The sequence below is a fragment of the Saccoglossus kowalevskii genome, chromosome 11 (genome assembly GCF_978046115.1).
Source record: "Saccoglossus kowalevskii chromosome 11, keSacKowa6.1, whole genome shotgun sequence".
NCBI classification, from domain to species: Eukaryota; Metazoa; Hemichordata; class Enteropneusta; family Harrimaniidae; genus Saccoglossus; species Saccoglossus kowalevskii.
The window spans coordinates 27,552,437-27,567,092 of NC_140651.1; the positions used below are offsets into that span (position 1 = coordinate 27,552,437).

General features: G+C 33.8%; 1 protein-coding gene and 1 long non-coding RNA gene across 3 annotated transcripts; one reads left to right on the forward strand and one right to left on the reverse strand.

The window, feature by feature from the left end:
• Positions 1 to 3,071: 3,071 nt before the first annotated feature.
• On the reverse strand, positions 3,072 to 4,184 carry LOC102804666 (monocarboxylate transporter 9-like). Its single transcript, XM_006817115.1, has 2 exons — positions 3,830 to 4,184; positions 3,072 to 3,253 (listed from the first exon to the last, which is right to left on the reverse strand). The coding sequence occupies exons 1-2, from the start codon at positions 4,182 to 4,184 to the stop codon at positions 3,072 to 3,074; spliced, it is 537 nt and encodes a 178-aa protein (XP_006817178.1).
• A 3,049-nt stretch (positions 4,185 to 7,233) lies between these two features.
• LOC146736599 (uncharacterized) lies at positions 7,234 to 13,859 on the forward strand. 2 transcript variants are annotated; one of them, XR_014930860.1, is made up of 4 exons: positions 7,234 to 7,326; positions 7,939 to 8,211; positions 11,948 to 12,718; positions 13,076 to 13,859. It is a non-coding gene; the product is annotated as an uncharacterized LOC146736599 (long non-coding RNA). The 2 variants fall into 2 exon arrangements; XR_014930859.1 differs by lacking the exons at positions 7,234 to 7,326; positions 7,939 to 8,211 and having other exon boundaries at positions 10,463 to 12,718.
• The last annotated feature ends 797 nt before the right edge of the window (positions 13,860 to 14,656 follow it).

Here is a 14,656-nt window from a genome sequence, read left to right on the forward strand (position 1 = left end):
CCACCGAACCAAATATTTTTTTGGAACTGGGGTCGGGGAAGAAACTGAAGGATCCGATCGGGTCCGAGATTTGACTCCAAACTCTGCTCGATCGGATAGCGCTTGATCCAGCAGAAAAGGTTGAGCATAAAATTGACCTATCCTTAGGCCTCTATCCTTCGGGGAACCAAAGTCCGCCCATCAACACCGTCTGTGCGTTCCCCCCTACGTATAGCAATACCGAATGCAGGACTCTGGATCCTGGAAGTGACAGTCCTAGCGAGAGTGACTGTTTCAGGATCGAGGGTGGGGGGGGGGGGTTAACATCGGGTCACTAGGATCGATTATTAAATCACAGACAACTAGATAAGGATTTAAAATGTCGATATTGAGTTGCAATCACTCGGTTTTGATTACATATCCAACAAATCGTTAATATTAATCAATATATCCCATGTGTATGCGTCTATTAAAATCGAATATAATTAACACTTAACACATACCATACTATGAATTCAAGTGGTTAACCCCTTACGGACTTCCAGTGCACATGTGTATGTCATTTGACACGTGTGAGCTTCATTGTAAGTTTATTACTTTCTGGAATACTGTTATGTAACACCAGTGAAGTCTTCACCTTATTTTAGGCGGTGCTTCTAAATTGCATTTCAGAATTCAGATACGATTTTTACTCTGAGATCATTATGCACATTTGAAGGAACATTCCCATTACAACTAGAATCATATAAAGTGTCACATATAGTTGGAGTGTATGATCTGTCATATAAGAATACTCTTATTGATAGGAACATGCTACATTCAATTTCCATGTGTCCACGTCTTTCATTGTTTAATTTTGAACTGAATGGGTACTTTGTCTTTGACAATGCGGACCATGTCATTGATTTTAATACATGAAATCCAAAACTCAGATAAATCATAATAGCTAAATAAAGCAAAATACATTTCATCAGCACGAGTCAACAGTAGAGTAACACTCTATTCAGTGTGAGCTCTATTGTTAAACTTTAACTCCGGGTAAATGCATACATTGTTATGCAAGCTATGATGTGTCTACAAACAACTGTTTTTAGAAACAAAATGTTCGAAACCTCTAGATTGTAAATCTGACTGATTCTCTGTTTGAATGTGAACTTTTCATTTGTATATTTCAATTGTATTTGCAAGCATGAAATAAGACATGCAGATGACCATATTTTGCAGTAAAGGGCAGACAAACAATACAATGAAAAAAAACGCATTTACGTGCATCGTAAATGCACTGTAAATCCATATGTTTTAAAATTTGACACATTTTTGTCCCTATTATGAAATCATTGGAGCACTTTCATGTTTTTCATGAAAACACACTGTTTTAATTATCGAATCACACTGTTTAACGTGAATTATATTATATAACATCTGTATTTAATATCAAAACATTTGTGTTTTGGTACTTTTGGAAAAGTGATTGTCTGAATAATTAAAACACTTTGATGAAAAATATAGCAGATTATAAACACATAAAAACACACTGTGTTTTTCGGGACATAAGTGTGTAATTAAAGCGTTTACTGCTAGAATATTTATGGAATAATGCAATCAGTGAAATCCAAGCAGAACTGAACAAAATGTGGAGGAAAAAAATATAATCTGGTACTCGAACTGGGAGCTCGTAAGTACGGTCACGACATTACATTATTCAGTGAATAGTCTCAAGTTCATGTATTATGATGGTGCTACTATATTAAATTCAAATACTTCATCAGTTATCAAGTTTTTTTTTCTTAAAATTGAAAATAACTTGTATTACAACACTACAGTTTTACTGTTTTGGGGTAATGTTTAAAGTGTATAAAGCCTATCCTATTTTTAAAAAATTCAAAGTTTGCATAATTAAGTGTATATGATGGAAACACTTGTGGTCAGGGTTTTGATTGTACAGTGTTTATTATCACAACACTAATTCTTAAATACACATTATTTTTATGACCATGGAATAGCATCTCAACCGAGGACATGTTTTACAAAGTGTTTACCATCATGACACTTTGTAAGTAATTTCACTGAACACAGGTTTTGAAATGAGTTTTTCACCAGAATTCACTATACATTTGAAAGTGTTTATCATCGCATCACTTTGAAAAGCGATTTCAAGCAAACTGCAATCTAAATTGAAAATTGCTTTTTGAAATATGTTTCCACTGATAATATTGTAACACAATTATTGTTAATACACATTATCTGCACTCGAAATATATTTTGGAAAGTGTGAATAAAAAAAATATATCAAATGATGTGTTCCGCACTTCGCAGTATTCCACTGTAGTGATAATATACAACAAACACATCACATAATCAAGTGAATATTCATTACTAAATATGAACATTAATAAGGTAAGTTTCTGTATTTTGTTTAAAAAACATATATATATATATAGGTTTTGTAAAGAATAATAACAATCCCATGAAGAAGTGTTATTTAAAAATGATTAATCCTCGACTTATATGCATTTGAATATGAGTGCTTACTGTAATTCAAACTTTCCGTAAAAATATAATACCTAATAATTGTGAACAAGGGCACTCCTAAACAGATGAGTAATAAACTCAAACTGATAATGACATCCATAAACTCTTACTTCATTGATATAAATGAACATGGCCGGTGGTATTGTTGTCACAATTATAGTCTCTCCAAGCATGTCAAATTCTTGGGAAATATTGTAACAAGATCATTAATTTCAGAGAAACATGTTGACTAGAAATAAATGTAACTGTAAATATATTTTCACCAATTTTAAAGTCATCTCCCAAAACTTGGCAGTGTGGTTTTTTATAATTAAACATAGATCTGGCACAGATGACAATGATACTGAACCAACAATATTTTATATTAAAAGATCAATATTAATTTTCCATATTGACAAAATCATATCGTCCGCTCTAACCAAACTTACTTATTTTTTCTTCATTCTCAACTTGTTTGCACATGACAGATCATTGCACGTAGTGAAGTGAGCAGAAATTTAATGCACAATGCCCGTGCGTGACGTCACAATAGAGCATCTCTAATTGATATAAATTGTATTTCAATCTTGTGTTTGAATCACGTCCACGGTAGTACAGATCTTATATGTATTATTTGTGTGTCTTCCTGCTTTGATTCTTCTATGGAGTAGTTTAGCACCCAAGATACTCCCTGATGACAATAGACATCCACCAGCAACCAGAAATGATACATCATAATTGTAGGTAACGTCGATCATCAAACCTGAAAAATGAGGAAACAGAATTTCAAAAAAATATTATAATGACAATTGTCAAGTGGCGAGAATTATACAGAAGTCTAACATAAATATAAAATCTAGCCTAACAAATGCACATTCTCCTGGTATATAAATTATACCAAAGTGTTTCCGATTTGTGGCTAGATTTGTTGCCAGTCATTTTAATACATTGTTGTACGTATTCTGTATTTTAAATGTACCACTACCCTGCGTTGGTTAATATTAATAAAGTTAACGTGGTTATTGTTTTTTATAAATGTGATGTGCACAATGGTATATAACGTGGTCTCCGGTATGAATCATATCAGTTCATGTTTTTACTTGCTAGCAGCATTTTCTTTTATTGGTCAATAACCAACGCCCTTTTTATAATTAATATTGTCGAATTATCAAAAGTTTGTAAAATTTATTTTCCTATATCTTAAGTGAAGGTACAACTACACTTGTATGTTAAAAATATACTATATGTATTATTGTGGTAACACATGTCTATCAGTAAATTTTATATAAATATGTTGAAAAACACACAACCTGTAAGAATTAATTTATTTTACACATACCTCCAAGATAAGGATCTAAACTTATTCCAGTACCAAGACATAACAGAAACCACCCAAAGGCTTTTGGAAAACTATCGACACCCACGGATTGTTTCACACATACGGCAGCAAGGGGAAAGTAAGTTACATTGCACAATCTAAACAATAAGCTGATAATTGCCATATAATTATAGTTTCCTTTCGTGAGTGGAAGAAGCATCAACACAGTTCCTTCCACTGTTGTGTTGAACACATACACTAACTTAGGAGGGACATATCTTAAATTCGCCAACAATCTATGTGTACATCTTCCAACAAAAGAACTAAGGCCGATCATTGACATCAGTATTGATGCATTCATTTTCGGAATACCCATAGTAACGGCATTGTTGACATAATGGACAAGAGTTAATAGATGTGCAATCCCCATGAAAAGCACTGATATGCACAGAACGCAAAAAGACGAGTTTTGGTAGGAGAGGTTCGTGTCGAGCACATTGTAAATTCGTGATTGTTTTATGAATATCCTGATTGTCCTAGTTTTCGATTCTGGGAAATGATTGGTAAATGTTTTTGCTGTGAATACATGTTGTCAGTCTCGAAATGTACGTCTTCATTGTTAGGACCCATGTTATCAACTTTTGGTGGTGATCTCATCAACATTCCACAGACAAGATTATTCATGTTTATAGCGAAAACAATCATGAGTGCTCCTCTCCAGCCATATTCTGCAATCAAATGTTGATATATAGGGGAAAAACAATCATCCCGAGAGCAGCTCCAGCGTAACTTATTCCGTTAGCAAGTGCATGTCGTTTTTGAATATGCTGACCAACAATCACAATACTTGGGTCTTAAATTAGGCCACTCCCAAGACCTGAAAACAGATAAATATCAGCAGATGAAAAATGGAAATGAATTACGTGCCGCTATATATTTTTAGATGTTTTTAGATAATTTCTATTGTTAAGCTTTATCTTGTGAAAATGCACATTTAAATTCACTGTGCCACAGCTCTGGGCGTGTGTTTGTTTTAGAATTATGATTTGATGCAATTCGATGTACTATGTAAGTTAGGCTCTACCTCCCCTTTTAAATGTACAATTATATTTTAGTATTTTGTCACAAAGAATATAATTTACATACAAGCTTATTGTAATTTGTTTTTTATTTGTCCTGAGTAACATATAATCGTTGACGAAACTTCCAAATCAATTTTGAGAGTAAATCGTTTAATTTTACGTACGCAATAACAATACACTGAATTAACTAAATTATTTTCCCAGGATTGATGTTCGACATTACATGCAGCTACAATGTGCAAAGCAAGAAGACACAGAAATAATGTTTTTAAGACACGTACAACCGTGGCAGAGATTCATACACAAGATTGAACTACATATTTATCACGATTAAAAATGTTCTATTGTGACGTCACGCACGCGTGTATTCATTTTCTGTTCATTGCATTATACACGTGAGGATACATGTCCAAGATAATTTGTTTTACATATTTTTTTGTTGAAAATGTTGTATCCTGGACATGCTTTGTCGTTTTTTTGTTGAAATTTGATACATATAGTATTGCGATCAACTATATTGGTGACATATTTTTCTTTAAATTACTCATAGGATTGGATACATGTACATAACAGTTTCACAATCGGGTCAAAGATGGTTCACTGGCAGCTTTTTTTCTATTTTTGCCCTACTACTTAATATCTTTCACCTATGTTCCGTTTTCATTGATATTAAGCACATGTGTCATAGATGAATACATGACTGTTTGTTTTGTGATTTGATTGCTGGTCATCTGGCATGTAATGAATTATTTTATGATTTGATCAAAGACGAGATTGTATTAAATGTTCTTAATCAAAAACATAAAATTAATTAAAAAAAAAACAGTTAATGAAAAGAAACGTGCATAGGACATATATTATAACATGAGTGAGTCTGGTCGTAAAGAAATTCATTCATTTCCTCATAACATCTCGTACAAAATATTAGGACTATGAGTGTGAGTAAACATTAACTGACACTGATAAATACTATGTATGTTAGTCACACGTTGATGTCCGTTCCATTTAAATTGTACCATGAAAACATTGTTAGAAAGAGTGTCTTTTGGTAACACCATAGCAATTACGTTGACACACGCCTATGATACTGCACTTTCGTTTGGATACAAATATTACGTAAATATGTGAAATATGAGTCTATTATTCACTCTCAATTACTGACCACACACAGGAAATTTCATAACATTCAGAAACAAGTTGCCTGGAAGACACAGACATACATATAAGAGATGTATTACCGGGGAAGTGATTTAAACACAAGATTGAAATATACTTTTATCACAATTAAAGATGTTCTATTGTGACGTCACTCACGTGCAATATACATTCAATTTATGTTAATTTTTCTACATTTTATGAACTGTTTTGTAAACACAAGTTGAGAATGCTTTGAAGAATGACAGCATATTAGGGTCAATGTATGAACGGTTTTTTCACAGTGACATGCCGATGATGTATATTGTTTCACAGATGTGATGTTTAATGGAAAGGTCAATTTGGTCCTTATATTATACATGTGAGGATACAAGTCCAAGACATTTTTTTACAATCGAATCAAAGATGGTTTACTTCTGCCAATCTTCTTATTTGTATACAACAATTATACCTGTGATACAATGTACAGTCTCATTAGCACATTCGTCATAATACACGTCTGTGTTTATTTTGCAGAAATATCATGCAAAGATTGTATTAAATGTTCATAATCAAAATAATAAAAACTATAAAAATAAAAAAATATACATAGATCATTTAATGAGTAACCTGGTCGAAAATAAAATTCACGGAAATTTCCTCACAACAGCTCGTACAACCAATAAGTAAGTAAACTTTAAAAAAAATGAAAGTTGAATAATTTCAAAAATACACTTGTTACACGTCCTTGTTTGACCTACGTTCGTTCTCATTAAAATTATGTCTTATTCTTCTGTCATGAAACATTGTCATTTTTAAATAACAAAACAATTAAGGTGACACACGCCTTTGATACTGACTTCACACAACAAATTCATTCAGAAACAATTTGACCAGTAATTTGAATATCCAATTTGACATATTATGTATCTAGTAATACATGTCTATAACAGTTCAATTTGTGATTGGATAAAGAACAACAGACTTGCAGCATATTACTTTGTCTTCGACTTCAATAATATTTCCAATAATATCAACGTTAAACATGCCTTGTTTAATTAAATTAACAAATCGTCTGCTGAAAGCCTCCACGGGATGACGAAATTATGGGAAAAGGCATCAATAGTTCTAATTTGAGACTATGAACATCCGGGACTTTGGTTGTTGTTTAGCATTTTGTATACTCCCGTATTTTTACTGGTACCTAAAAACAACAATATTGGGAGTATATAGTGGCAGCACACACCATTCCACCATATCAAAGCCTACCAGACCAATACTCAACTACATCCAAATTCACCTGTAAGTTACCTTTCCCATGCATACTTCTCGTTGTTTAGAGAGTAGTTTTATTCAAAGAGCTGAAGAAGCCTAGAAAATTAGTTTTGTATAACATGTCATTGAATGCCTGACACCACAGTCTGTTCGTTAGATTTTTCTGTGGTATTTTTAGACACCATATAATGTGCTTTCGTGGTACTGTGAAAAAACAGATCACACGCCGATGGTTACAATAGCGAATTTATAGTACAAATTAACAAAAAACGCTGAGAAAATATCACTGAACTGTTTGAGTAACTGTATCCAATTTGTCGTTTAGCATATGTTTTATGGCATTATGTAATAATAATGTTCATGAATACTATATAGTGATCGTGATTTTAAAAATGTTGTGCCATTATGTGGAACCGTTTTTTACTATGGGGTTAATACGTGTCAAGCTGTGCTATTTTAAAGCGCAGGTAAATAAACATTGTATTTTACACGCGTTGTATACGTCGCTATGAGTCCCATATCGAACAGAACGCGGCACGACTGCCGCCCTTTAATAATACGTCAGTCAGCTCGTTACTAAACACGTATGGCATGAAAGTAATGACTTATGCTTATTTGGTTTTTCTTGTCGTTAATCAGTTAGAAAATCGTGTCCCAGTCGCCTCTAACTACATCTAATCATGGAAGGTAGTACCTTCCATGATCACCTTCCATGATCTGATTCAATGCCTATACAAATCTCGTACAACGAGATCAGTTTTCGACGAGTTGTTTCGACCAATCATAGTGCGGCTTACAAAAATAGCTGTCTGACTTTGCGCATGCGCCAGACTCATCGTTCCTGGTAATTTCAAGATGGCTGCAAGTAATGTTAGAACCGATGTGCAATCAATAGAGGATTCCGAATTTGAGGTGAGTTTTAGTCACTTTTACAAAAACTTAATCATCTTTTGTGAGCAATCACGATTGATGTATGTAATTCATTTGAGATAATTTGGATTTCAACTTTGATGACCTTGTATTACCACACGTGAGGCGGCGTTAGGGTTTGACCATTTGATTTTTGAGGGGGTGGTCAGAATTAAAAAACAAAAAATTTGCTAAGTGAAGGGTTCTTCATAAAAAAGTATTGTTGCTTCACCAGTGTCTAGGTCATATATAAATGGATGTCAATGATTCTGGTTTGGGAAAATTAATATCTGCATTCACTCTGGTTGCATTTAGAATTAAAAAACAAAAATTTGCTAAGTGAAGGGTTCTTCATAAAAAAGGATTGTTGCTTCACCAGGTCTAGGTCATATATAAATGGATGTCAATGATTCTGGTTTGGGAAAATTAATATCTGCATTCACTCTGGTTGCATTTAGATTGTATGTACTATATATGCTCTATTAGAAGAGCATCTCCAATAGAAGCACATGTACGGCAACAATTGCATTGATTGTATACTGATTTATTAAAATATGACGTATTTTGACCATAGAAACACCTCTGTTATTTACATACGCTACCAATAGAGCAAATGCGGTATTGCATGCAACATCTCTGACAATTTAGCTGTTTTAGTTTAAATACATTTTACAGACTAAAACAGAAACATTCTCAGAAAAGTTGCTTGCAATAATGCCGATTACTGTAAAATACTTTATTTTTTCTGGAATTTATTTTTGCTGAAATCAACTTTCTGGCAGTGTGGATCTAATTTTCACTATGTTGTATTAAGACGCAATGCAACGTATAGAGTAAGCTGTATTTTTATTTTGCAGAAAATTGACTTCAGGTAAAACAGAGAAAATAAAATGCCAGTGCAAATAAAGCATTCCACGGTATGTTATTTGACCACAATAATAGACAAGATACATTCATGATTGTATGGAACCATGTTTTATTAAACAAGTAATAAATAAAATAAATATCAAAGAAAGCTTAGAAAGAACTCCCATGTGCTGAGAGAGTATTGGAGACACATTCAAATTAATTCAAAAGTTAAGATTTGTTTTTCAAACAAGAAACTTGGCAACTAATTTTTGTCTGCTATGCAAAACATGAAAACAATATAATTCACATTATCAAAATTTATAATACATACAGAAAATACATTTGATGTTTCATTCATGGTTTTTAGTCTAATTTATTCCAGAGCACCTCTGCAATGAATTCAATTTAAATCTGATTTTTTTAGATATCAGAAATGGGCTAATAATAGATAATCAACATGCATTTTTATCAACATTAAACTAATCATGTCTGTGGATTACCTCAATGAACCAAATGAATTATTATACAAATTAAGCAATTATTATGCATATATTTAGGTCTGTATATTGTTTCAGGGTACAAAGTTTCAATATAATGTGATGATTAATCCTAACTAAATTAGTGGAAAGCTGAAAAATAAATTATTATGCAAATTAGGTAATTATTATAGATGAATATAAACCTAAAACTAATTTGATCATCGCATTGTTAGAGTATATATGTACCAAGATTCATTAAATTACGATAAGTACTGTCACAGACCATCTATGTACGAAGTTTCATTGAAATGTGATTATAACCAAAAATTATGATTTATTATGCAAATTAAGTAATTATTATTATCTGATTTTAACCCAAAACTAATCAGGTCTAGGTATTGTCACAGACTATCTATGTACGAAGTTTAATTGAAATGTGGATTATAACCAAACATTAACTAATTATGAAAAATAGTTGATTAATATGCACACATTTTTACTTAAAATTAATCAGGTCTTTAGATTGTTCTAGAGCATCTACGTACCAAGTTTCATTAAAAAGTAATGAAGTAATAGTACTTGAAATATCAAAAGCTGAAAATTGATTAATTATGCAAATTAGGTAATCAATATTTCACACATCTGTCCGTCTGCACCGTCCTATGTATCTATGCAAGTTTCATTGAAATGTGATGATCAGTACCTGAGATAACAGTGGAAAAGCCGAAAATTTACTAATCATTATGCAAATTAGGTTAATTATATGTATGGATGTTTACCTATTAACTAATCACGTCTGTGTATTAGTCCAGAGCATCTATGTACCAAGTTTCATCAAAATTTAAGAATGGCTCTTTAGATATCAGCGGAACAGTCAAGGAACAGCTAGAAATTAGCTAATTATCATGCAAATCAGGTAATTAATATGTATGGTTTCAACCAAAACCTAATCAAATCTGTGCATCAGCCGAGAGCATCTATACAGCAAGTTTCATTAAAAACCAACATACGGTTCTTGAGATATCAGTGGAACGCACAGACACACACATACACACATACATACATACTGTTTACACACACACGCACACAGACAGGGTAACTGCAAAGACTCCCATTGTGTGCTTTGCACACGGGAGTCAAAAATAAATAAAATGTAATAAAATAAATATTAAAATAAATGAGAAACAATTTTTGTCAGCAAATGCTTTACATCACACTCTTACAGAGCAATCTCGTTCTGACTTACAATTCGACTCACACCACCCACCTCCCTCACACCTATCTCATTCTCACCACCCACCTCACTCACACCTACCACCTCATTCTCACCACCCACCCCACATTCACCAACCATTCCACTATCACCACCCACTTCACTCACACCTACCATCTCATTCTCACCACCCACTTCACTCACACCTACCATCTCATTCTCACCACCCACCTCACTCACACCTACCACCTCATTCTCACCACCCACCCCACATTCACCAACCATTCCACTATCACCACCCACTTCACTCACACCTACCATCTCATTCTCACCACCCACCTCACATTCACCAACCATTCCACTATCACCACCCACTTCTCTCACACCTACCATCTCATTCTCACCACCCACCCCACATTCACCAACCATTCCACTATCACTACCCTCTTCACTCACACCTACCATCTCATTCTCACCACCCACCCCACATTCACCAACCATTCTACTCACACCACCCACCTCACTCACACCTACCATCTCATTCTCACCACCCATTTGACTTCACCAACCATTCCACTCACACCACCCACCTCACTCACACCAACCATTCCACTGTCATCAGCCACTTTAGTACATGTAGCAGTCACCTGCCCTTTAGCCCTTTTTGTTACAATGTCAGTCATCTTTTGTTGCTTTGTAACAGGATGTGGGGCTGATGCACACTTTCTCTTCCTTTCTTTTTTTTTGTTTTCGGTCTGCCGACGAACCTTTTTAGCCCCCGTTCCGTCCGTCCTTGTGTCCATCTGGAGCCATTTCTCAGACACCCTTTGATCAATCTCGTTCAAACTTGGTATACAGACAATGTATGATGACCTACATAGGCACCCCAATTTTCGTTATGATTCGATTAAATATGACTGACTGGCAGCCATTTTGTCCCTCAAATTTGCTAAACTCTGATATTTAAACATGTCCAGAACTGTGTTTTTTTCTTCTCTCTTTTGAACTGTTCAGTTCAAAGTTTCCATTTAGGTACTTTACTGACAGTAACACAATCTATATTCTGTGTTATTGTTAAAAAACATTGATCTTTCATTTCTACATGTCTTTGTACTGAACATTTAAATCGACTACAGCTAATACTTAACGGGGACTATGCATTATCAATGCTTGTTCAAAATGGGTCATTACATTTCAGCATTCAGATATGGAAGGAGTGGATGGATGTTTTATGATGGTCTTATCAGAGTACCAATTCATACCACCTGGCAGTAAAATATCAAGTCTTTGCTGCCTCCGTTGAAGATGATGAAAAACAAATGTTGGATATGGTAGACTACTACAAAACAAAATTGCAAGCAAACCTACTGATAAAAAAAATTTCCAAACACATAAAAAAATAAATAAAAAAAATGTGTCTTTCACTGAGCTGACCTCCCCCCCCCCTCAAAAATCAAATGGTCCAACCCTTACTCGATCGTAACGAGTCGCATTTGACGCAATGTAAGCCATGCATGCATGTTGTTTCGACTTAATACTGATACAGTCATCATGATGTAACTATTGCATTATGAGTATTACGACCAGGCAATGTTTTGCGAGTCTGTGATAAACCTATGGCTTTCGGTAATTTTTGTATTTGTATTTAGCCTTTCGACGACATCCCTTTACTCCTGTCTTAACCGTTAAACAGTCCGAGCGCCCGTGAGTAACAGTAACAGTTTTGTCGTCATGCCGTGACTGTGACCTATATGCATCAACAAGTAACGTGAATCATTTATTTGCCGAGTCATTTCCCATTTCTTTAAGGTGTGCAAGAAGGAGGCATTAACACATCTGTTATCAAAAAACAATGTCCAAGCCATCCTGCCAACTGGATTTGGTTAAATCACTAATCTACCCATGTATAATTAAGGAACCTGGTTCTGTTATCATAGTTTCTCCTGTGGTTTTATTAATGAAAGTTCAGGTAAGATTTCCACTCAACATTAAAATCATAATTTGCATTATGTGTGTTATAAATTGTAGAAGTTCATGTTGAATGGTCAATGGGATGCGGTTTAAAAGTGGCTTAGCCACTCATTATTTCATATTTTCTGATGAAATGTGAATATTTTTAATGTAGGATATATGTGAACATATTCCCCCACTACTGCATGTGTACAGAGCTGTGTTGGTTCATTAGGTTATTTGGGCAATTCATTATAAAAGTGCTCATTCTAAAAAGAAATCATTGCACGTGTTTTATTTGAGAAATGATTAGATTTGGAGTCCTAACTTGTACACATTTACCTTCAAATGATAATTTCTGTGATCTTTTTTGTAGGGGTGAAAAACTAGATGACAGCCAAAAAAGCGGGCGCAAGACACAACAAAGCGCATTCAAGGAATTTTCCTAGCATGTTGGGGAACTACACTGTTTTACCTGATGTTAGGGTCCTTGCACTGGCTACAACTGGCTCATTGGATTGTCAGTCGTAAAGACTCCTAGGGACAGTGCATCCATATTTTATTGGATGGTTGACAAACTAAGAGAAGAGAACGATACTTTCCCACAGACAATTATTTATTGTCCATTAGCTCGTTATCATTATTTCAAAGAGTATTCCAAGTCAGTTTTTAATATGCAAATGTACTATAGGGAAACTGTCAGTATTGAAGAATACATCCAAAAGAAATAGCTGAAGTGTCCAACTAAAGTTTGAGATTAATATTTTGCCACACAGCCTTTGGTATGGGCATTTTTATCAAAACAACTCATTTTACTCCATTTAGATCCCTCTTTTTCAATATTGAAAGTTATAATACAGGGGTCGGGATGAGTTGGTAGAGATGATGAACCATTACAAAAATTAAAATTAAAAAAATTATATAATAAATGTAACAGTATGTAGGAGGGTTATTTTATTTGAAAATTTTGCATCAAATGAAGACATCAGTGACATGAGCAATAAACCACATCACCTAAATAAGTGACATCTTGGTATATTAGGTCATTAATTTATTTTCCAGCTGTTTTCATAAGCATAACGTGTTCATCTGCTTGAAAAAAAACATTGACAGAACAAGGTGTATTTAAGTATCAATAAATATTCATCTCTCAAAGAAAATATGTTTGTCAATCACTAATTTACTGAAAATGCTCTTAACAAAAGTATTTGGCAGCTATTCATCACAGTTTTAGAATTTTAATTTTTGTTGCTGCTAAGTCAACAGGGATATGTGGTTACCTACCGGTACTATTAGTTAATTGTGATGGTACTGTAGCCTGTTAAGAATCTTAGTAAAATAACAAATTGATGGATACTAAAGATACCTGGTGGATCTGTTCTTTGTGTGACCAAAGATATAAACTAAGACATTTTGCATCAAAAACACTGACTAAAAAATAAGATGGAATCAATTCTGATCAGACATAGACAAGAACAATGAAGTCATCAATAATTATAAAAAACAGAACTGTTGTGAAAAAAATTATAGTACAGCATCATGTCTAAGAAAATACTAATTAACATGTAAAATTAATCCATGTGCTGCATCAAGTAACGTAATTACAAGAGTTGGCGAAAAAAGTACTGGTACACTGTGTTTGCAGCCTCTCAGCAATGCACATCAATAAATACAATATAGGTAATTAACATAAATATTATGTAAATTATGTAAAAATATACCATCGACACATGAATACTAGTAGTTTGTGGATTCAGTTTTAGAAACAAACAACACATTCATCTGCCCTGGAGGATAATTGTTTCTAGGGTGTCACGTTCTTCCTGAAAACAAACATGGAACATGGTGAATTAAAAAACAACATTACTGGCACATGTAATTTATCTGCCATCAAACAGAAATGAAATACAATCAAGGACAAACTGGTTTATGAATGCTACTTGTTATTTTAGACAAC